The sequence below is a fragment of the Suricata suricatta genome, chromosome 3, assembly GCF_006229205.1.
Source record: "Suricata suricatta isolate VVHF042 chromosome 3, meerkat_22Aug2017_6uvM2_HiC, whole genome shotgun sequence".
In the NCBI taxonomy this organism is placed as follows: Eukaryota; Metazoa; Chordata; class Mammalia; order Carnivora; family Herpestidae; genus Suricata; species Suricata suricatta.
This window is the reverse complement of record NC_043702.1, coordinates 63,311,420-63,336,609: the sequence shown is the minus strand read 5'-3', so window position 1 is coordinate 63,336,609 and position 25,190 is coordinate 63,311,420. Positions and strand designations below refer to the sequence as shown.

Genomic DNA, 25,190 nt, shown 5'->3' with positions numbered 1-25,190 from the left:
TGGGAGTCAGCACATTTTAAAAGTTGCCACCCTTGACACTCTTCTCAAGATCTAACCACTCTGTTCTTATTATGTTCTCTAAATTGCTTTCTCTAATGCCTTTTCATCATAATCTTAACAGACGTTATGTCACAGATTACCATTGTATAATTTTGCTCAATGTGCTCAGAGACAGCCATTTATAGACATCTGGAAGTATATATTATTTTCTTGCATATTAGATGACAAACTCAAAGACTAGTTTAGGTTTCTAAGATTATATAATGAGAGAACCACACAGCCCTGGTTTAACCTAGCTTTTGTCATTTATTATCATTAAGCTATTTATATTTGAAAAGTCTTACATCCAATATCTTTCATCACACACAAAAAAAGTTTATCAAGTTTTTTAAGCACAAAAAGACTATTCCATTAGTGTCCATTGGTTACCTTTGCCATTATTTGTAACCCTTTTTTATTCTTTGAATTCTTCCTAAGAACTTTACATACCTATTTACGGCTAACTAGGGTTTTTCTAAGTTTTATTTAAAAATCTGTATGGGTAAGAGAGCATTATTACATACCTTCTACAGTGTTTGTTAATATGCTTACTCTACTCATTGCTCTTTGTCTCAGATGGGGATCATTCAACATATCTTCAGAAAGGAGGTAAGAACTCGGACGTCTTTTCTTGTGTATTTGATTGGTTGTGCCCTGAAAGAAAAAGAGATGATTAATTAAAGGTCTAAGAATAAAATTCTGATAAATTATATGTGTAGAATAAAATCTTGCCTAGGTAGCTGCAGTGAGTAAATAAAAGTAGGAACTAGGCTGCTGGGTTGTAATCAGAGCTACTGACTAGGCATGTGTCACTGGAGAGTTACTGAACTCCCATCTCAATTCTCTCCTTGGTAAAATGGGGATAATCATAGCATTTGCCTCATATCCTTGCTTTGGGGATTAAAAAAATTCATGCTTAGGAAATACAAAATAAAATAAACTGCTTTTCTTGTTGTAATCACTTTCATCACATATCTTTCTGGGTCTCGAATTTATTCAAATAGTTTTACCATGTAAGGGTCCTGCATGAAAACACCTAGACCTGTATTGCAGTGATGTGTGGTAAAGGGACAGAACCTCAGTATTCTTTGATAAATTTCTGTAGTATTCTTTGTTGAGGTAACAGCATCAATGATGGCGACTGTAACGGTTGTTTCTTACTACCAGGGAAGAGCACACGAGTTGGTGTGAGAGGGTGAGGATAAATGACTCCGTGTGAAAAGGATGAGGGAGACTGCTGGGCGCTGTAGCAAAACGGAGAATGTCAGCTCCGTCTGAAAGCGGTGGCCGCTGTTCAGCCCTAAAGGACTGTGCCACGCGGGCGCATGAGCTCAGTCTTCCCAGGTGGGCTCAGTTTTGTGTGAAAATGTCTTGGGTTTAAATCTTGGCAACTAATTCAAAACTAAGACACTGCTGGTTCAGGGCAGGCCAACAATACACACACACACATACAGCAACACACATATACACACAAACAACTCTACAACTCTACATGTATCACCCATCTATCTGTTTAGGTGTAGCGTACGTGGTATTAATGTATGTATAAATACCCACACGCCATTTTACAAAAAAATAGCTCTAGAGTTTTAAAGTTGCATAGTTGTTTAGATATATGTGTGTGTATATCAAAACATGGACACATGGACATAAATGTATGCGTGTCTGTCTGTATGTGTATGTGCACAGACACACACATACACATATCTGTAGCTGGCTTTTTATGGAGATCTTTCTATTTGATACAATCTCTAATGAATTGACTTTCCAGAAACGGCAATTTTTCTACAAGTCAAACAAGAATGACACATTCTTTTTCATGTAGACATGTTTCAGTTGTAGGTTATGTTATTTGTCATGCATTTTTCCATCGAAACTGTGCCTTTTGCCACATTATCATGTTTATTGCATTTCTGTTGAATCTTAGAGTATCCTCTAGCTTTGTGGTTTGTTTCAGGATTTATGATAATAACTGATTTTTCTACAGTAGAAGTAAAGTCTTAAGTGAAAACATTTCATTTAAAAATATGAAATAATATCCAAATCTGATATAAATTATATATTTCACAGATAATACATCACTGAAAAGCAAAACACAGCCAAGATCTAATTCCACAGAATTTAGCATGCTCATCTGATAAGGAAAAATATCTTGACCGAAGGCTCAAAGCTGATCATGCAAGCACAGAGGTCACTTGTTACCTAAAAGCACATGCAGTCATTCTAAATGAAATGTGTATGTGGCCATGACTTTGATGGAACTTTGTTCTCACTAAAAATATTATATGGTCTGAAAATATGAATATTATGAATATCTAGCATGAGTTCAAAGCTTGTTAGGTTAGTCAGAGACCCCACTAATATTTAGTAACACAGTGTTTACAGAGTGAATAGTCCAAAGAGGTAACCTAGAAACTCCAGAAACCTGAAAGATCTCACTTTTTTTCAAGCCTAATTAGATGCTCTAACGACTTAATTACTCCTAAATCTTTGAAATTGTTCCCTTGGAATGTTTGTTTTGTTTTTGCTTTTATGTGTGTATGTTTGTATTAATGTACACAGTCTGGCTACTATATTTTTATTAGTAGACTCCAGACCACAGTTATTATTTTTTTTAATGAAAAGAGTAAGTTTTATTTATGTATGAGGGGAAAAGCATAGCTATTCTAAATTATTTCTAAGTTTCAGGGCACTTGGGTGGCTCAGCCAGTTAAGCATCCAACTTCGGTTCCGGCCATGATCTCGCAGTTTTTGGGTTCGAGACCAGTGTTGGGCTCTGTGCTGACATCTCAGAGCCTGGAGCCTGCTTCAGAGTCTGTGTCTCCCTCTCTCTGCCCCTCCCCTGCTTACACTCTCTCTCTGTCTCTCAAAAATAAATAAACATTAAAAACATTAAATTCTTTCCAAGTTTAAAAGCCTACCACACATTGGAGAAAGAGCAAAAATGTGGTGGGTTAATAGTGCAAGCTCTGAAACACAGGGCCTCTGTTTGAACTTCAGGACTACTGTTCATTAGCTGAGTGAACTCAGGGGAAACTGCTTTACTTCTTCATGCCTCAGTTTCCCCCTATGCAAAAGAGGGATGATAATAATATATCACCTTACAGGGCTATTATAAATCCTAAGCACATGTTTGCTTTTATTATTACTATTATTAAAACTCAAGATTCCTTGCACAGGTATATATTAAACAGTGTCTTCAAAAAGATAGCAGTAGGTGAAAAGCATCTAAATTTCCTTAGAGAAATGGGATTTATTATCAACTAATAAGATCAGCATCATCAATGCATTTTCTGTGCTGAAATATATACATATATATCTTTCATATATTGTTTTCTAAGGGATGATTTATAATATTGAAGTGAATATCAATAAGTAAGTTTCTTTTTTAAAAAATGGAGTTTAAACATCTTTGAATTAGATATCTACAGCATATCCCATGAAGATTACATTAATGGGGAATGGGTGTGTTTCTGCAGTAGTGGTATTGCAAAATGCAGAGCCATTCACAGGACCCAAGAAGGCCCCTCTAGCAGATGGACTGATGCAAGAACAAGGGCCCAGCCAGGCCAGAGCTAATCAAAACATCCTTACGCTGTCATCAGAAGTTGCCTTATCTATTATCACCTCTGGCAGAAGCTGTCCATTGGGGAGCATGAGGGCTGAGGGTCCATCAACCAGGGAGACCACACCATTGCAGTCCACGGCACTGTGCATCTTCCCATTCACTGGCAGCACTGGGGGGGACCTACTGGCTTGGCTGATGTTACTGCTGCGCCGCTCCCGAGGTCTGTGGGGCACAAACAGTGAGCCCCTCCTGCTCTCACTGTCCCCGAAAATGCTATGCTCATCGTCGGCAAATTCAGTCTCAGATCCAATGTCTTTCCCACGACCTTTGAAACTAAAAAGACTCGTTCTGCTGCTGCGCCTTGCCGAAAACAAGGAGCCTCGGATGCTGAGTGGTGACTGCAGGAAAAAAAAAAAAATGACATGTAGTCCTGTATCTGCTGAAGCCCCTAAGAACTATGCACACATTACTGCCTCTGAGACCACTGAGCTGAGGCCAGGTGGCTCTGTGCTGGTTTAAAAGAAACACATTTAAAAACCCAAGCACTTCAGCAGGAAGATAAATTCTTTCAAATAAGGGATGAAAAGACTGGATGAATTCATCCCTGCTGGAGCAGGTAAATTACTTATTTCTGTATAGGTCTTTCCCACTCTGGCCAAGAGTGAGCTCTCCGTTCTTTCTATCCCCTTCGTTTTGCTACAAAGAACATATCACTTATAAAAAGCATTTGGTATTCATACCTGTTATTTAGTTTTTCATACCTCAATCCCTAAGTTCCATAAGTAATTGACATTTCCTTGAGGCCAAAGACCACACTGTGTGCTTCTCTGCATTCCACTGCTTACCACTCCACTTTACATAATGGAAGCTCAGTTAAGGTATATTAGGAAAGACCTTTAAATGTCAGTGAGTTATGTTACATATTACTAGAATTTGAAAAAGAGATTGCCCAACACCAAAGAGGAGGAAAAGTCTCATTTATTGAATTCATGGTCATGATAAACTGTGTCCATAAACCAAACTGAATGTTTCTTTGGAAGGGTCTAATTCAATAAGTGTTAGTGCTTTCTATGTAAAGGACAAAGTGGCAGAATAATGGAAAGCAAGTATAACAAAGTCTTTGCCTTAATCCAGTTTGTTTGGTTTTGTCGTATTTATTTTTATTGATGTCAAATGTTTTCAAGTTCTGTCTCCCCAGCTAAATTATAAAATCTTTGAAGGTAGGATTTCTATGTCTATCTGGCAGCATCTTATAGACTTAAGTAGTAGAAGGTAGAAATTTTATTGTTTTAATTATTTTTTCTTTATTTTTATTTAAATTCAAGTTAGATAACATACAGTGTAGTCTTGGCTTCAGGACTAGAATCCAGTGATTCGTTTCTTACATATGACGCACACATGTATGACTGAAAAGTGCCCTCCTTAATGCCCATCACTCATTTAAACCATCCTCTCACCCACCTCCCCTCCAGCAACCCTCCATTTGTTCTCTGTATTTAAGGGTTTCTTATGGTTGGCTCAATTTTAAATGAAGCATAAATGAGAAGGATAGTAATTCCAAAGAGCAGATTGGAGAAGTGGTGAGAGCAGAGGCAAATTTGTGGGATAAGTGGCATCTGAGCCTTTGAATGAAGAATGCGTGCTACCACACAGGGTGGAAAACAAAGAAGAAAATCACTCCACTTAGAGAACACCACATGTACTAGGTAATAAACATACAGGGCATGTATGTACGAGTGAATAATCATGGTGGACTGAGGTATATGAGGGTAGAGAAAGCTGGGAAATGAGGGTGAAGCCAGTCCACAACATGGATAAGATGTGGATCTTGTTCTGTAGTCAGCTGGTTTTCTTGTTGTTGTTTGTTTGTTTGTTTGTTTGTTTTTCAAGTTGAGCCAAGGGACTGTTTTGTTTTCTAAAAGGGATTTGGTCATGTTGTATGAGAGAAAACAGGCAAGTGTTTAGGAGAATAGAAGCAATTGTACATCTTAGAGGTCTATAGGCAGGGAAACCTGAGATATGGAAGTTTCAGGGGAAAGAGAAAAGAGAAAAAGGAAAAAAGGAAAGATATTTACACATGCAGAAATAACAGTTATTAGTAGTTGATGCAGTTGAGGGCAGAGGCTGTCAAGCATCTCCAAACTTTCTACCCAGTGCACTGATATTCTTGCGGTATCATTTCTTATGGTGGTGAAGAAAAGTGGAGAACATAGTCTGGGATTCGTTTTTAACCATTGATGCACCACAAAATACAGACTAGATAATGTAAAACTTAATATGTAGTGTAAATAATTCCACCATTTCTATGACACGTCTCATGAATATATTGCTCTGGTAATGTGTTTACTGGAGAAGGTATGACAATGCTGAAACTACAGGCTCCTTCAAAAATGGTCCAGGTTAAATGGAAAACTATGGATATCTGTGTTCTTTCCATAAATTGTCCAACAATCAATAAGTTTTTACCTAAAAACATACCTCTGAAGTCACTCACTCTCCTCTCTTAAGATCCTGTACTTCAAAATAAAACATTTTGCTCTATAATCCTAGCCCTGGCGATAAGCATTTGATAGTTGCAGTGGTACCTGATTCGGGGTAGACAGTCTCTTTTCACGTGCTCGCCTATGACCTTCAACACCAAGATGGAAACTTTTTCTCCTGATACTCTCCTCTGACTCCGATTTGGACAATTTCTCACTGTCTCCCTTTTCTTCTCCACTGGCGAGCTTCTTTTGATTCTTTTTCTTTCTTCTGTTTCTTCTTTCTTTAGCACTTTTAGAGCTCAGTTTGGATGTTTCAGAGGAACTCTCAGAAAAACCCATAATTCTGCTTCTCCCGATACTTGTGTATTCAGCTGCTGCCATCGCTATTGCCTGTTGGCCCAAGAGGTCACACACACGGTAAGTCATTTCCAAAGTCTGGTAATCTCTATGAGGGGGCACCTCTCTACCATGAATTGAATTACACTGGGCATATGATCATGCCCCTTGTATATCATGTCGTGTCTTTTTCTTTGTGTTATGACTACAGAGCTTACAAAACATATACTTATTGGTTCTCTTGCATTGTGATAAGGCCCCATTTCACTTTGGAATGAAACTATTATACACTACACCTATACTTATGGTAAAACAATCAAAAAGAGTATTTTTAAAAGTTTTACTGGGTAATTCTGGAACATAAAACTACATAAACCATATAATAAGAAAATTTGTATATCTTTTTCAGGGAATTAACTCAATAATATCAAAAGAGTCAGGCACTCAGTTTAATGAAAACTGAATCATCTGAAAATAATAGAGAATTATTATAAAATGAATCTCAAGAAAATGAGAGACTTCCAAGGTTTTCCTAGAAAATTCCTGGGAAATTGTTATATAATGTTAACCCTTTATAAAAATATTGGGTTTTTATTATTAAAACATTCCTTGTAAAAATTTGGAAAATAAGGACATTGTGAATAAAAAATAAAAATCACTCAATCCTAAAATCCAGAAATAATTGGTGCCTTTCCTCCAACATATATACAAAATTCTTAAATTGTTTGTATATTATGCTCAATTTTATATCCTACTACCTAATACATCATATTAAAACATTTCACTGTCATAATATTCTTAAAGCACATAATTTTATGAGTGAACAATACTCCAAGACACAAAAATATAATCTGCTTATCATTATATAATTAAAAAGTTTATGCTTTCTTTTAATATTATCAAAATACTGCACTGAACATCTTTCTTTATCAAAGTTTTCTACTTTACATATTACTACCTTCCCCCTAATAAGTTAGACATTTTGAAGATATTTAACTAGGTCGAACCATCAAACAAATTTTATTTATTTTTATTTTTTTGGAAGTTTATTTATTTTGAGAGAGAGAGAGAGAAAGAGAAAGAGAGAGTAGGGGAGAGGCAGAGAGAAAATCCCAAGCAAGCTCCGCACTGTCAGTGCAAAGCCCAATGCAGCACACAAACTCACAAACCATGAGATCATGACCTGAGCTGGTCGGATGCTTAACTGACTGAGCCACCCAGGTGCCCCCAAACAAATTTTAAACTCCTGCATAATATTTAAATTTTTGGTTTTCTTGATACCCACCTTCTCAAACTTTTCTACTGAAGACCCTTTTGGAGAGAGGAGTAAGGAAGGATCCTCAATAATTGGTGCCTTAGCCTAAAATATCTACAACCATAAGTATAAATTTTCTTAACATCTCATGTTTTTTATCTTAAAAGTTCTTGACACATTGACAAAAATTGATGCACATTTTGCTTTCTGTTATCTTCAACATTTAAATAACTTTCCCTAAGCTTTTGTATGTAATTGTTACTCTGGGGAAACACATCGTATATGTTTTAGGACATTGCATAATGCTACACATACTGAGAAACCATGGATAGCGAGTTCAGGAGGAATGGGTTAGAATATTCTATGTGCTGGAGTGAGCTGGTTATCCAGAAAGGTAGAAAGAGACAGATGTTATTTCTAACTCCATCCAGAAGTGGTTCTTTGACCACCCCAGAATGAAAATTCAGTTTATATTTAAAAAATCCAGTAAGGAAAGTCTCCACAGAGCCTCTGCTATTGCCCTTAGGATTTCTACTTCCAGGGAGAATTTTAATCCAAACAATAATACCTCAGCTTCTTCTTGCTCTTTTTTAAGACGATCTAACATCTGTTGAAATTCTAACTCCTTTTGCCTCGCTTCTTCGATGTTTGCCTGGTTCTGTTCCTCATAGGCCATGGCAACCACAGCAAGGATCAAGTTTATTAGATAAAAGGAGCCCAGAAAAATCACCACAACAAAGAAGATCATGTAAGTTTTCCCAGCAGCACGCAGGGTCTAGGGAAAAATGGAAATCATTATTTTAATAACACAAAGATTTTTGGTAGATTATTTCAACTTTAATGGTATATTAGGCATGGGGAAGTTAGGGCAGTTCAGCATAATCTCGTGTTATCAAAAATATAAAGGAATAACATTATACCTCCATGGAAAACAATTGCTATTTAAAATACACACTTTTTCACTACAAAGGATATAGCAATCTGTTAAACTGGTATTAAAATCAGGTACGATTCCTCACTATTTTTAGGAATAATAATCCTAGATTTAAAATGTTTACTTATTTATTTTTGGGGGGGGGAGAGAGAGAGAGAGAAAGAGAGATAGAGAGAGGCCAACACAGAAGGTGAGAGAGAATCCCAAGTAGACTCCATACTGTCACTGGGAGCACAGAGCACAGAGCCTGATGTGGGGCTCCAACTCACAAACTGTGAGATCATGGCCTGAGCCAAAACCAAGAGCTGGACCCTTAACTGAATAAGCCACCCAGGTGCCCCAGTCCTGGATTTTTTTAAATCTGCAGCCTGAAAATTACTAAAAAACGAGCTACTCTGCTCATTTTCGAATTAGAGGACAAGATAGTATCTATAGTCCCTTTGACTGATGAAGGGCAGCATTGAAGGACCAATGATAATGTATCATGTTCACACAAAGTAGAGAGCCTAACTGAATGATCTTATCTGTTTGTCTATTCTTATATTTACTTTTACTTAATATGTATTAAAAATTTTTGAATGCAACATATGGGAAAAATTCAAATGGTATAAAAACATATGACATGAAAAATATCTCTCTCCTAGCTCTGATGCCCACTCATTTCTCCTTTATATCAGTTATCATTGTTACAATTTCTTCTCTTTGATAAATATTTAGTAGTAGAATTTTTGGTTAGTGGGGATATTCACTTTAATTTTCATAGAAGTTCTCGTGTTGCACTTGGTTCCAGCAATGTGTGAGTCCACCTCCCGACGTCACAGCCAGACAGAGTCTCTGTTTTGATCTCTATCATTCTAACAGGTAAAAATTAGCTGTCATTGTCATTTTAATTTTCATTTCTCTAATTTTGAGTAAAAGTGAGCTTTGTGTGCACATTTAAAGTTGTTTCTATTCATTTTTTCCCCTGAAGTATATGTTTACATAATTTCTATATTCTTTTATAAGAAATGAAGTAAACATAAAACAGGCCAAAAGAAGAATCTGTAAATTCTAAGAAAAGTGATTCATTTTTATTTATAATACAGAATAATTTTCATCTCTTTCCCCTTGGGGTTGGGAGCTGAGAACATATATGTGTAAAGATACAGCCCACAGGCCCAAAAGGATCACATTGGAGGAGGCAGCCATATGAATTAATAATTACAGTACAAGTGATGGATACTATAACTAAGGAATATTCAAAAGGCATGGAAGTCTAGGGCAGGAGAAATTGAGTTGGGAAGGAAAATTTAGAGAGGCGAAATGGGTCTTCAATTCTTATACTACCTTCATAGAGCTGCCATAACAATGTCTTATAGACCTGTCAGCTGAAACAGAAACTTTACTTTCTCACAGTTCTAGAGAATGCAAGTCCAATATCAAAGTGTTGGTGTGATGGATTTCTCCTGATGTCTCTCTCCTTGGCTGGTCGATGGCTGCCTTCCCACCGCATGCTCACAGGGTCTTCTCTCTGTGTCCAGGTGGGCACATTTCAGTTGTCCCCCAGGAACTGGTCTCCTCTTCTTTTAAGCACACCAGTCAGGTTGGATTAGGACCCATCATGATGCCTCATTTCAATTTAGTCACCTCTTTAAATCCCTAACTCAAAAAAAAGTCTAAGGCACTGGGAGTTACAACATTCACATATAAATGGGAGGGGGTACAATTCAATTCATAGCAACTGTACATGGGAGTTCACAAAAATAAAGCCTGATGGACCTACGAGAGCCTGGTGCTTAGGGCACGCACTGCAAGCAGGATAGCACGTGCAGGAAACTGCGCGCAGGAGAGCTATGAGAGAGCGTGACAGTGTGTTTCCTGCTATTTCCTTAGGATGCTATATTCAGAAAGGGGCGGGGGGGGGAGGGAACTGAGATCAAACAAGCCAAGAAAGGATATGATAACAATTTCTAATTTTCAGAATTATCCACTCTAATAGTGCTAGATGTAAAACAAGTCTAATTTTAGTGATGAGCCAAAAGACTTTTGTCCTTTCTAAATTGACTAAAACGTTTCATATAAAGTCTGGAAAGGAACATTCACCGGATTTTTATGCCATTCAAAAATGCAATGGATGTTTCTCTCGGCACTCACCTGTTGGTAAAGATTTTCCCAGTAGTCCTGGGTCATTAGTCGAAATAAGGCCAAGAAGGCCCAACTGAAAGTGTCAAAGCTTGTGTAGCCATAATCAGGGTTTCTGCCAGCTTTCACACACCTGTACCCTTCTGGACACTGACTGCATACGAAAAAAACAAAATCACAAGTTAGAATGTTTCCAGGAGGCAAGCTAAGGAGTATGAGAGAACAGTTAGATATTCAAGGTTCCTTGTCGAGGGGGACAATATTGAATAATGGTTAAGAACACATCATTTGGACTCAAGAAGAACTGGGTTTGAATCCCATCCCACTCATTACTAGTTGGTGACTTTGTCAAATTACATAAATTCTTCAAGGCGCAGTTCACTCTTTCTGTGAGAAGAGGATAAAATCCACCTCAAAAAGTTAAGATCATTGTTAAGCGTAAAAATGATATATACAAATGATCAGTCTAGCTCCTCTACATAGAAAGCATTTAATAAAGGCAGCTATTACTATCCTCATCAAAACCTGGAAATTCCATCCAGTGCCAAATAATAGTTCTTGCATCAGAAATATTGATGTATAGGCCTCTACCAGAACTGGGCTCCTCCAAATTATTCTTGGAGAGAATGAGAATAAAATAAATAGCCAAAATAGAGCAATTGTGTAAGTTCATAAAGATTTGTAGCTTTATGATATATTTCATTCTAAAATCAGTGGACTGAGTAGACAGTCTCTACTGTCCTGCCCCTGCTTCCTTGTGGTGTGTTCAATAAACTTCTAACTCCTCTAAAAAAATAACAATAAAATAAAGTAAAACAGGTGGACTGGTATCATGGTCCACTCAAGAGTGTTCTGAACTGTCATTGGGAGCAGCAACCTTATTTGTTTATTTTTAATGTTCCCAGTGTACCTACCCAGAGCTTGGTAAAGAAATATCTGGTCAGGAGGGAACAAGAACAGAAATGAACTTGGTATATAGGAAAAACTGCAAGATTGTTAGTTTGTATAGATAGGAGAGTCGTACAATATCTTTACTCAAGTCCATGGGTTCTTTCTGTTTAGAGCGGCTGAAGTGTTACTGCACTTATTCATCTACGAATCATTCTTGATTGGAAAATGAGTAGAATTTGGGAAGAAAGAAAAGTTGATACTGTCACTCTTCTTTCCAGAAAGAAGACTTGAAAATTATCCAGCCAATTTTCTGGAAGTAATTTTTCTACGTTCTTAAGACATATACATATGACTTAATATCTTGTTTCAGTTCAAGCACTACCTCCGGGTTTTGCTTTCGGAAGTATACATTAATGTTTTAATGTTTTAAAGTTTCTCATTAAAATAAAAACTGATTATGTTTTTCATTTTTTTGTAGCCTTCAGACTAAAAACAAAACAAATACTACTTACCCTGAATCTGTGCTTGTACCACAAAGGAGAGCATCTTTGGACCCATCCAAGTAATAAAAATACCCTGTTTAGGAACAAATTGAAGAATATAACATTAGAGAATGTAAGCTTTAAGAGTGACACAAAAGTTAATTAGTAGTCATATTCACACATATTCAGGCCTAGTTCTAGACAATGTACATTCATTTGTTTATTTCTTATATTTCCATATATTCTCCCTCCAATATAAAATAATAAAAACATGATAAATAAGATCATTAGTTTTATGGATCTTTATTTACATGCAGGTAAGCATGGAAATTAGGGATGGAGAAAGACAAGTAAATAAATAAATATACAAAGTATTTTTAGATAGTGATAAATGCCCCAAGGAAAATAAGACAATGTGAAAATTTAGGTGAGAATATACATGAGCAACTTTTTTTGAAAGAACTCCTGTGCCTCAGGTAGGGTGGGCGTGGCAGAATGAGGATGGAGAAGATTAAGATGCAAGTTTTTTGTACATAGCTTCCAAGATATTTTGACTATGGGAGGATCACTTTAGAACTATGCTTTTAAGTAACTCTGGCTCATGTTTACCAATCATTGAGGAGTTTTTATAAGAATGCGCTCTAGTGGGTGGCTCAGTTGGTTAAGTTGCTTGGTTTCAGGTTAGGTCATGATCTCAGGGTTGATGGGTTTGAGCCCCGCATCAGGCACTGGGCTGATAGCTCGGACCCTCCTCGGGATTCTCTGTCTCCCTCTCTCTTTGCCCGTCGCCCTCTTGTGCTCGCTCTCTTTCTCTCTCTTAGAATAAATAAAGTTAAAAAAAAAAAAAGCAATGGTTTCTAGAGTTGCCTGTAGTAGCACATGGCAGGGCGAACGGAATGATGATGTCAGTAGAAGAATGTCAGTGTAAGAATGACGAAAGATAAAGCAATGGCAGTGGCTCATGCTGGTCTTACAGAACACTTAAAAATAATCCCTGCACAGAAACAGACATTCAATTATTGGAATAATTAGCCTCAAGAGAATTTAAGGTTAATATGTAAAGGAAAAACGTAATGCAAAGAGAAATAAAAACATACGTCCACAGTAAAACTTACACATGAATATTCATAGCAGCATTATTCACAATAGCCCAAAAATGGAAACAACACAGATGTTCATCAATTAATGAATGCTTAAACACAATGTAATATATACATACAAGGAAATATTATTTATCAATAAAAAGAAATGAATTACTGCCACATGGATGAAACCTGGAAACATGCTAAGTGAAAGAAGCCAGACACAAAGGCCACATATGGTATGATTTCATGTATATAAAATGCACAGAATAGGTAAATTCATAGAGGCAGAAAGTAGATTAGTGGTTGTCAGGGGTTTGGGGGAGGAGAGAATAAACAGTGATTGCCAGTGAGTACAGGGCTTCTTTTCTTGTTTGTTTATTTATTTTGAGAGAGAGCCTGCGCTGGGGAGGAGCAGAGAGAGAGGAAGAGATAGAATCCCAAGCAGGCTCTCCACTGTTAGCACGGAGCCCAATGGAGGGCTTGATATCGCAATCCATGAGATCATGACCTGAGCCGAAACCAAGAGCTGGACACAGAGTTGGACACTTAACCGACCAAGCCACCCAAGTGCCCTGAGAATAGGGTTACTTTTGAGGAAAATAAAATCATTCTAGAATTAGTGACAGTGTTTGCAACTCTGAATATACTATAAAACACTGAACTGTATATATATTTTTCATTTATTTATTTTTGAGAGATAGAGAGACAGAGTGTGAGCAGGGGCAGAGAGAGAGAGAGGGAGACACAGAATACGAAGCAGGCTTCAGGCTCCAAGCTGTCAGCCCAGAGGCTGATGCGGGGCTTGAATTCACATACCATGAGATCATGACCTGAGCTGAAGCTGGATGCTTAACTGACTAAGCCACCCAGGCGCCCCACAACTCTGTACTTTAAAAAGGGGGATTTTATGGTATGTGAATTATCTGAATAAAGGTGCTAAATGTAAAGCAATATAATAACAAAGATTGTGGATAGTAATAGATAAGCCTCAGCCTCGCAGTAAAAGTCATATGGTGATAAAAGGAAATAGAAAATTGCAAAATTCACACACCTAAAATCTGGAACCAACATTCAGTCAAAAGCAGATGGGTACAAATGGTAAAACATACTGGTGACCTGAACGTGCTATGATTAGTTTTCTCCAACCTGGTTCAGAAAGACTGCCGGCAGCAACTATGTATGACTTGGGCTTTTGGACTCAAGAGTTTATCCCTCAACTAAGGCCAATAATAAGTCAACTCTGAGAAAACTAGTGCTGGAGATCAGCTGGAGGCCGAGTGCCTGCAGGTGACACGCTGCATTCTGGGAGACTGCACTCTGTGGAGTCCCTACAAGAAACGCACTATACATGAAGATAGAAAAAGCCCTGGCAGAAGTACAGATCAATACTGTGGTTTTTCCAGGAACTTTTCAGTTAAATGCCAAACATTCAGAAAGCAGAATTTGCTTTATCTCAACAGGACCACACCACACCCATGTACAATGGCTACTGAAAATCTGGCTTCCAGCTGTGCACACGAGCCTTTCCTTCACCTGTGGGAGCAAGAAGTAATTTGAGGAGCATCAAAGTAGACAATGCTTGACTTCAAAGGAAATCTATAGATTGTAATTTTTTAAACATGAGGTGAGACAGTGGCCTTCTTTGTTTGATAACAAATTTTGAAAGCACCTCCAAAGGGGCTTCTCTGTAGGCACCAGAAAATAGTTTCAGAATATGTTCAGGCTTTCTATGTAGGCTGTCTTTACCATGGTAATTCTTTCATGTCTTCAAGAATTCCAATTCATTTACCTCACCACTTTCTCATAACCCGTCAACAAACTCTTGGGTTCACTTCTTTCCTTGTCCAGTTTTGAATTCATAGACACTCATTATTATCATTCTCTAACAATTTCCTCAACTTCCAAGTATTTCTCTCAGTCTATCACACTAACCTGGCAGAACTTAACCCTACACATCCGCTAGTGTCCACCTTCTCCATACTTGCCCAAGTGGCTGAATGTTATTGGAGAAACTCTCACACCCAAGTGAATGATTGCATTTTAGATAATGATCTCAAGTATCAAATTGCAACTCAAAATCAACTCCGTGTCCCATTCCTTAGGATGACCATACAGTGCATTCTCCTCAAGACTTCTGTAGAATTTCCTCTTTCCCATTTATTTGAACTCCCAGCCAATCATTCCATTTCACACTTCTCTGAGGAAATAAAAGCTACAGGGTTTGACTTCATTCTCTTCTGATAGGTCTGCAGCCTACTCCTTTACCTTTCCTCTTGCTTCAGTGATGGAGATATCTCTTCTCTTTGCTCTTTCACTTTCTCCAGAACTTGACTTCCCCCCTATTTCCTGAATTATTCATCTATATTCTACTACTTACTCATTTCTACCACTAGAAGAATAGCCTTATCAAAATATGGCTTTAAAAAAATGCCAGCCATCGCCTCCATTATTCTGCTTTCCATTACAGCCAAATTTCTTGGAAGAAATGTCCACACTGACTGTACTTTCTACTTTCTGGCATTTTATTCACCCCTATCACCACCTTAAGTCCAACCTTATGTTCTTACCACTATAATTTTCTCATGAAAGTCTCTGATGACTTCCATGTTGTTCAAGCTAATGTGTATTCTTCTATTGTTATCATCTTTAGTTATTGATCTTGCAGCATCATTCAACACAAGTACCCCCTTCTCAAACTTCCTTCTCTTGGCTTCACTATTTATGTTGTTGTTTGCTTACTTTATTGGCTGCTCCTTCTCTGTGTCCTATTTGTGTCCTCCTGTCTGCCTGCCATCCAGATACTAGGCTAGTGGAGTTGAGCATCTTCTAAACATCAAACTTGCTTGAAAAAATCAGGTTGCCCTTTCTTTACCTGCTTATAAACATCAGACGTTTTCAGAAGGATGTGTGTATGCATGTATGTATTCTTTTTGCTGATTACTTCAATGGGTATTTATATCTAAAGCAGGCAGTTCCTCTGACCTCCATGCCTAAACTCCTACTGTCGACTTTTTCTCTGTACTTGCATGTCTCAGTGTCACCACCTGAACTTTCACTGGTTAGTAGCAATTTTCATCTGTAATCTTGCCTATGATGCCTTCATTTCCCATTGTCACCCATCAAGTTACTGTGGCCAGAAGCCTAGAAGATATCCTCAAGCCATCTTCTCTTGTCTAATCGATCAGCAAGTTCTATAGATTTCATCTCGACATAGCCTTTATCTCTTAACTGTCCACCACCGCTCTAGACGGAGCCACAGCGTTCTCTTTCAGGATAACAGAAACATCCTAACTGGTTTTCCTTATTCCAATCCACTACCCCCTCCTTGCCCAAGCAGTATTCTATACGGGAGACAAAATGATTAAAACCACTGCATTTAAAGTGAAACCAAACTCCTATCCAATGGGCTAAAACATCCTTCATGATATGACCCCTGCCTTTTCCTCTCACTGTCTCTGTTGTCAATCTATCTCTGTTTTGCTAAAATCTAACCATTCTGCTGCTCCTCCATTCTTTAAACATATAGTACTCTTTCTCACTTCAGGACCTTTCCACATGCTATTATTTCTAACTCAAGCAGTAGCTTCTATACACACACTCCCACCAACACTTACACTATTTTATGGCTTCTTATAGTCTTTCAGATCTTTACTTTCGTGAGTTAAATGCCACCTCCTCAGAAAGGTCTTCTCAGCCCTTGAGATGTATTTGCTTTGCACTGCTTTAATTATAACATGAAGTATTTTTTATTTGTATGTTGCCTTCCTTTAGTTTTTCATTCCCACTGAAATATAAGCTCTGTGAAAGCAGAGGCTGAGACTATCATGTTCATTGCTATCGCTCCAGGAAATTGTGACATGCTTAGCTTAGGGAGGCATTTAATAAACATATGCTGTTACATAAATATTCAAATAAATATTGCAGCAAGACCTGGCTTGTATGACCCAGAGAACAGATGAGGAAACAAAATTCAGACCGGACACAAACATCTTCCCCCTACAACTATATTTCAGAAGAAAATAAAGAATAATGTATAGAACTAAGGGAAAGGATTGTGGTATAAAATTTCATTATTCACTAACCTGTTATTCACTCATTTGGTAATAAATGCAATATAAAGATACACTACAAAACACTGAAAAATATTGTGTGAAGTAATGCCAGAGGTTGAAAAAGTCATTCAGATTATGAATTCAAGAATAGGCCCACGTTTCAAAATTAAAGAACTGATAGTGATCCAAGGGAAAAAAAAACAGTTAAGTAAGTGTTGCAGACTGATTGTTCATTGTAAATGTCAACAATTATCCATAAGATATACTACTTTTATGGTATATAACTTACAAAAATTCTTTGGAAATTAAAAATAAAATTTAAGATCATATTAACCAAAATCAGAAACTGAAAAAAATAAGTAAAAATAAAACCGAAGGGAAAACATGCTAAATTCCTCATCAGTATTGGTAGTAAAGAAATTATAAATATTTTACTTGAAAACCTTCAGGGTTTTTTCATTTTAGGTTTCTATTTTTTTCTGTTTTCTTTATTTACAGTTTTTTTTTACTATATTAGCTAGATTTTATTTGCTTTGTCTTCCCCAGTGAGAGGGAGAATACACACTTAGTAAAAAAAAAAAAATGATGGGTACTCTTCATAATCCAAGGAGATTCTTGACCTTTACTCTCTGATCTCTTCCTGTCAAAGGCACATACGCTTGGAAGGTGTCTGGTCTTCCTCACCCCACCTCTGGATCTAATTACCCAGTACGGTTTATGGGTTCACGAGTTCATCACACGCACACACCGCAGGTATTAGTGGAAAGCACAGTCTTGTTTGGTCTCCTTCTCACCCAAATTCATCAATAGCCCTGGCAAGAGGAGCTGTATTAGAGGATAACTGTTCAGGAAACATGCAGTTTGGACTTTCTGTAAAATATTCTAAAGTATACTTGTGAATTAAGCAGACTTTGAGACTGTGTGTACAGACTGATTCATAAGGTTCCTACAGAACTAGTTCTGATGAATTAAACTTTGAGATCATGACCTTGGCTGAAGTTGTATGCTTAACTAACTGAGCCCCCCAGGCACCCCTCAAAGAGACTACTCTTATTTCAACATCTTAACAACTGCAGGGACAATCTTACTTTTATAGTCTTCCTCTTCCAGGCTATCCAGGATGCTCGCTAATGTTTCATTGTTTTCCAGCGGATCCCGCAGACATTTATGCTTCAGGTTGCCCATGAACAGCTGCAGCCCGATCAGTGCAAACACGCTCAGACAGAACACGGTCAGGATCATGACATCGGAGAGCTTCTTCACTGACTGGATGAGAGCCCCCACAATGGTCTTCAGGCCTGAATACAGGGGGAGAAAAGTGTTCATAATGAAATAAAGTCTCTGAATGAGAAATAAAAACAAAATACAAGATTTCCTAGAAATTCATGCATTACATCAAGTCAATGACCTTAAAGAGCTTAGCTTAAAAGGGTGGACTTGCTGTTTTACATATATTTCATTTCTATATATCACAGCAAATGATAAAAATTATAAAATAGTTCCAAAGAGTAACCATATTTTCAAAATGAGTAATTTGGTTGCTCAAGCCATATCTGTATTCACTTGTAAAAATAATTTTTAAGGGCTAATTTAGTAAATGCTTGTCAAACAAACCATCTCTCCATAATGACATTAAAAGAAAGGGGCTGAATCGCAGCACATAGTGACAAGTTGCTAATACTCAGTTAAGAAATGGTTTGTTGTGGAAAGCTAAAAACACATCATGCAATACCCCCATGCTGATATTTTAAATCTCTTTTCCTAACTGTATGAAAAGCAATCAGAACAAATTGAAGTTTTCATTCCTGGCTAAACAACATGGAAAATGATCTGTTATCCAGGAGGGAAAATTTCAAGTTGAGATGTGAGCCAAATGGCCATCTTCATCCTCTAAGATCCATGCAGTTGATTAAACTCAAAGGCTGACTTTTAATAATGATTGTGAAAAACATAAGAAATCAAATTTAATTAAAATTGCATAAGAGGAAGTCATTCTTGTCTTGGCTCCAAAAGATCAAAGTCAGCCCCGGTGTTTAACCCCACTCTCACCTGGAATGACTGAAATTGTTTTCAGTGCTCGGAGAACTCTGAATGTTCTCAGCGCTGAGACATTGCCCAGGTCCACAAACTCTGTCACGTATCTGTAATACGGAGTTCACACACAACACAGTGACAACACACACACAAACAAACAAAGAACAACTCCCAAATAGTTGGAGTTACGAGTAGCCTAACGCTCCACACCGATCACTCCTTACCTGGAATTACAGAAATAGTTTTCAAAGCTCTCAATACTCTGAAAGTTCGAAGAGCTGAAACATTGCCTAGGTTTACAAATTCTGTTAAATACCTGTAGAATTAAATCAGAGTTATTCAGAATTTAGATAGAATCTACGATACTTACCTGTGCCTTTAAGTCAAGGTACTGCCTACATTTGGAAATGCTTATTTAAATGGATTGTTCTACAAGTATTTTCCCCCCTAACACAACTGATTTAATTTGATTAGACTTGATTCAACCCCTTTTATGTGAGTAAAATACAGATGTATTATTAAAATGGCTTCAAATACTTAAATACCTAAATAAACAAATGCTTCAATCATTAGACCTCAACATTATGGTAATATAGATATTTAATATCCTATAGAATGTCAGCAGCAAATTTTGAAAACTGTATGCTAACTAAAGAAGCCAAACACAAAAGGCCACATACTGTACAATTCCATTCATATGAAATGTCTAGAATAGGCACATCCATAAACTCAAAAAATAGATGAGTGGTTTCCCAGGACTAGGGGGAGAAGGGAATAGAAGTGACTTCTGGAGGTGATGGAAATATTCTGGAATTAGAAATTAGTGATAGTTGTACAATGTTGTGAACATACTAAAAAGAAACACTCTGCATTTTATACTTTAAATAAATTTTATGGCATATAAATTGTATCTCAATAAAAAACAAGACTCCTGGGAAGAGGTAGCCTTCTTTGACTCAATGTCAATGCTGACTCTTGCCAGCAGGTGGCGGGTGCACCTACAGCAATCAAGTGACCATGAATGAAGGGAGCCTGATGGACAAGGAGGTGGGGGTGGGGAGGTAAGGGAACAGGAAACTAGAAATCTGAAGACTTTTCTATATTATCTAGATTCCTTCAGTGAACATGCATTAGTTTTAAAATTCAAGATGATAGAGGGAAACACATTGTATGTAGGTTTGAGAATTTAAAAAACAATGGAATATTTCTGGCAAATATATTTGGGAAAAGAGCAGCAGTATGAATAAATTAAAATTATATTTTCATGTAGTATCTTTCCCTTAAAAATAAACTGTAACTGCATATGTAATATACACACAATGCACTGAAGATAGGGTTAGCATGCAGTGACATCCCTTATAAAAAATTTACTTCTATATTTTAATATAGTATAATAGTTTAATAGTATAGGTTACTAAAAAGAGCACTGTACTTTATAATTAAAGAGGAGCTTTTTCTGTGATTCTTACAGGTTTTATCAGTTTTTAAAGCGTGAACCTCACTTGCACTGCATGTATTATCCATCCAAGTGCTGAGCATGAAAAAGATGATCAATCTTAATTATGTCATACACTTTTGAATGGGAAATGCTCTTTCTCAAAAATTAATTATTTGCCTACCAATGACTACCTTTCATTCAGTATCCTTTAAATGCAATCATTATCTGCAGGAAAAGTCAGACCTCAAAGTCTTGTTTTTACTGTAATACTGTGCTCTCTGATTTTCACGAGGTTGCCATTTCAAAGGAACTGAATGTACTTACGCAAAAACAATGACGACAAAATCGAGCCAGTTCCAAGGGTCACGAAGGAAAGTGAATTCTCCTACACAGAATCCTCTTGCAAGGATTTTTACAAGTGATTCAAAAGTATATATTCCAGTAAAAGTGTACCTAGGCACAATAATCCATTGGCATGTTAAATATGAGAAGAATAGAACCAATATAAATATTTTTTTCTGATCAACCCAAGAAAGCCATCTAGTAGAGTGTAGATGTTGGTTTCTGGATCCACTCTAGGTATTAGAATAAACTACAATAAAGGTATTTCCAGAAAATCTTAAATTGTCCATATTAGATACTCTTAGGGAAAGTAGAGATATTCAAAATGACTGAGAACACAGGTATTAGATCTGCCTGGAAATGTCCTACATTACTCCTATCAGAAATATACCCAAGGATAAGAAGTATATAACAAGTCTAAGAACAAGACGGGACCTCTGATAAGTTCATTCCTCTAGAAAAGACTATAGCAATGATTTTATTCCACTGCTAACTGGTTTATACCACAGAGGAGGAAAAAATAATTGAAAGGAAAGCAACCCTATAACATGGGAAGATAAATATCACAATTTTTTAGAGCTATAGTAACTTCATGGCAGGAAAGCAGAGGATTAAAATGATAACAGTGAGTCCATATTAGAATGCATTTATACCCACTTACTCGACATTCTTGGTCCAGTCTGGAGGGTTACTCATGGTCATAAATATGCAGTTTGTCAGAATAGTGCACATGATGAGCATGCTGAATAAAGTAGCATAGAATCAAGGAATCTGATAAAAGACCACAGTGGGAGTGTTGAATATTTGATAATGACACTTGTTAAAATGCTAACAACTTTGTCCTGGAAAATAATTCTATATGAGTTTATAATTTTTTAATCTCTCTGAACAAGGGCATAATATATGATGTAATTTATCCTAAAATGCTAAAATTGCCATTCTCCCAATTTTCTCAGGAACTTACACCAAATTATATTTAAATCGGTATATGAAAACCAGTCTTTTTAAGTACACAAGGACTAAAATCTACATTTGAAAAAAGTAGCAAAAATTACATTTTAAAGCACCATTTTGAGTAAACAATTTAAAAAGGATATGAGTGTACTAAAATCTTAATTGATATTCTTCTTAGGGGACTGAAAGGAGACAGCATGTACAAAGCAGGTGTGGCATTGAAACGGAAGATTGCTTTCCCTTTGTTTAACACTATGAAAGTCTGTAGGAGAAAAAGAAAACAACATGAAATGGTTTGAAATTTACGTCCGCAATTTAGCTCTGCCTGTGGTAGGCTCACGTTAAAGAAACACTGCCATCAGACTCAAGCAACTTGGTTCCACCGCCATGAATGCAGCCCTTTAGATCTCACTGGCCAACGAACTCCTTCCACTTCTTCGTACAATAAGAAGGCAGCCATTTATGAGCATGGGTTGCCTAGAACTGCCCAGATACAGTGCCTTTTCTCTTTCAAATCCCTTTAACACCCAAATCAGTAACCGTAAGTTGTGGCCACTGGACTCAAAAGCAAACAAAATAGAAACTAGCTATCCCTGATTTTTGAGAATTTTAATATACTTGTTGGTTATTGTCATGGCTAATACTAATTGTTCCAAAATATTAGTCCTTTCAAAAACATATTTTCATATATTTAAGGAATATTAGAGTTAGAAGGATCCTATTACCCAGTTCAATCTTCTTATATTAGATGTAATACTAATAACAGCTAAAATAAAAGAACACAAATTTAAGGACTTGCTTGTTACTACACACAGTAATTTCACAAAAGAATACATATGAGCCAAATATTTTTGAAATGTAACCATTACATAAGTGGGATTCTCCACAGCTTTGGTATTTAGTTAAAAATTTTTAAACTCAAACAAATAAACAGCAACAACAACAAAACATTAAGACAATCTAAGAAATTTGCTTGGAAATCAAGAAGACCAAATTCAAACTTTTTGTCTTATTCTCCTATAGTTGGTAGGCAAATTACCTGTGTTATTTAGAAGACACTGACTTGGTCTTTAGTTGTTTAATCTTAATTTTATATAGGTTCATGAATGGCTTCTGGTAATACATATTTTTCATCAAATTGGGGACCTAAGTTTGAGTATCTTGCTTTTCAATTGTATGTGGCAGGGGGTACCTGGGTGGCTCAGTTGGTAGAGCATCCGGCTTGGGCTCAGGTCATGATCTCACATTCGTGGGTTCGAGCACTGCTCTGTGCTGACAGCTAGCTCAGACCCTGGAGCATGTCTTCAGATTCTGTGTCTCCCTCTCTCTCCGACCCTCCCCTGCTCACACTGTCTCACTCTCTCTCAAAAATAAATAAAACAGGGGCGCCTGGGTGGCTCAGGTGGTTAAGCGTCTGGCTTCGGCTCAGGTCATGATCTCACAGTTACTGCGTTCGAGCCCCACATCGGGCTCTGTGCTGACAGCTAGCTCAGAGCCTGGAGCCTGCTTCAGATTCTGTGTCTCCCTCTCTCTTTGACCTTACCCTGCTTGCACTGTCTCTATCTCTCAAAAAATAAATTTAAAAAAAATTTTAATAATTAGACATTAAAAAAATTGTATGTGGCAGTGTTCTCAAGAAAGTAAACCAGAATCTATTATTTTCAGATGTTCTTTTATATTCCTAGTCACTTTCACTATACTAGGTATGTCTAAATATAATTTAACATAAAATTCCCTTTTACCTTATAATTAGCTTTAAAATTAATATCTAGTCTTTGATTATAACCACTGTTTTCTTAAATATAATTTAACATAACATTCATTTTTACCTTAAAATTAGTTTTAAAATTAATATCTAGTCTTTAAGTACAACTACTGTTTTCTTAAATCTTGATACCTGTGTTTTTTAGAATTCATTCATTCATTATATTCTGCAATTGTGTAGTGAACAACTATGGCATATGAGGTGATGAAAAGCATTTGAACAAAAATGAAGCATGAGTCTTGCATTCAAGAAACTTCCTAGGAAAGTGATGCATATACAGTAACTCAAATACAGGGCAAGATGTGACAGGAATAATCCAGGGAAATACAAACGGAGGAGTGTGACAGTATGAAAGAGACTGGGTCACACAAAGTTGAGAATTATCAAGGAGACTTTCTGAACCAGACATCAGCTGAGCTAATGTGAAAATCATATTACTGCCTAGACTTGTCCAGATCGAGTTATCTTGTGCTTGAAATTTTTACAAAAAGGAATTCATTTGCTGTTCTTAAATTTAAACTCCCAATGTTTATTTGTATCAAGAACTTCTTTAGGAATATCTGGGTTTACACGTGCCCAGGAGTTAATTATAGGTAGGAAAAATAGGTAAGCTTATGAAATGTGGGCAGATCAGTATAGGTCCCTTCAGTAAAGTCTAAAATGCATGGATATCAAAGTCTGAATAAATTCTTTTAATTTTGCTCATTTATTTAAGAATTTCTTGAACATAAAATTAGACAAGTATGGTACCCAAAGAGCATATGCTTTGGTTTGGAAGGATGTGATTCTAAATACCAGATCTACCATTTAGCAACTCGAAAACCAGCACTTAGTGCCTGTAAAGCTTTTAAGTTTCTGGCGCATTGAAAATTCTTAGTCAATTTCGGGAGCAGCTGCTGAAATTACAGGTCACGTATAAGGCACAGAAAATAGGAGGATAGTAGGCCACTGGACTTGCCCTCTTAATACCCATAGCACAGGGTAACTGGTGATGTATTCTTTCCTAAGGACACACGTTTATTTATAATTACAGCACTGCATAACACTATTAAAAAGCACTTATATATTCACAACACATAAAAATGAAGCCCTAACTTCTATCATTAATTTATTAAGTGTTCTTTGAACAAAGCATTGATAATTACACTCAAATACAAATTAAAGTCTGGGCCCGAGTCAAAGTAGGGGTCACTAAGATATATTTTTTCTTTTTTTCTAACAAATTTTTTTTAATTTAAATGGTTTATTACCAAGTTGGTTTCTATATAACACCCAGTGCTCTTCCTTGCAAGTACCCCCCTCCCTAACAATCACCCCCTTCCCCTTCCCCCCTCCCTCCTCAGCCCTCAGTTTGTTCTCAGCATTCAAAAGTCGCTCATGATTTGCCTCCCTCCCTCTCCCCAACTCTTTC

At 37.0% G+C, this 25,190-nt stretch overlaps 1 protein-coding gene and 1 long non-coding RNA gene across 2 annotated transcripts in view; one reads left to right on the top strand and one right to left on the bottom strand.

Annotated features, from left to right (window-relative positions):
* Positions 1 to 12,352, top strand: part of LOC115287754 — an 80,710-nt gene extending 68,358 nt beyond the window's left edge. The window contains exons 4-9 of the long non-coding RNA XR_003906629.1: positions 616 to 648; positions 1,207 to 1,383; positions 6,378 to 6,507; positions 8,353 to 8,429; positions 9,406 to 9,476; positions 12,106 to 12,352. This is a non-coding gene — a long non-coding RNA (uncharacterized LOC115287754). The remainder of the gene's footprint in view (positions 1 to 615; positions 649 to 1,206; positions 1,384 to 6,377; positions 6,508 to 8,352; positions 8,430 to 9,405; positions 9,477 to 12,105) is intronic.
* The window catches only part of SCN9A (sodium voltage-gated channel alpha subunit 9), a 162,086-nt gene that overhangs the window by 69,327 nt on the left and 67,569 nt on the right, over positions 1 to 25,190 (bottom strand). The window contains exons 3-13 of the mRNA XM_029934449.1: positions 22,158 to 22,276; positions 21,722 to 21,811; positions 21,043 to 21,171; positions 19,505 to 19,596; positions 18,335 to 18,544; positions 12,140 to 12,203; positions 10,749 to 10,890; positions 8,250 to 8,456; positions 6,193 to 6,480; positions 3,634 to 4,005; positions 564 to 693 (exon numbers count right to left, since the gene is read on the bottom strand). Of these exons, the coding sequence (XP_029790309.1) occupies positions 564 to 693; positions 3,634 to 4,005; positions 6,193 to 6,480; positions 8,250 to 8,456; positions 10,749 to 10,890; positions 12,140 to 12,203; positions 18,335 to 18,544; positions 19,505 to 19,596; positions 21,043 to 21,171; positions 21,722 to 21,811; positions 22,158 to 22,276 (1,843 nt within the window). The remainder of the gene's footprint in view (positions 1 to 563; positions 694 to 3,633; positions 4,006 to 6,192; positions 6,481 to 8,249; positions 8,457 to 10,748; positions 10,891 to 12,139; positions 12,204 to 18,334; positions 18,545 to 19,504; positions 19,597 to 21,042; positions 21,172 to 21,721; positions 21,812 to 22,157; positions 22,277 to 25,190) is intronic.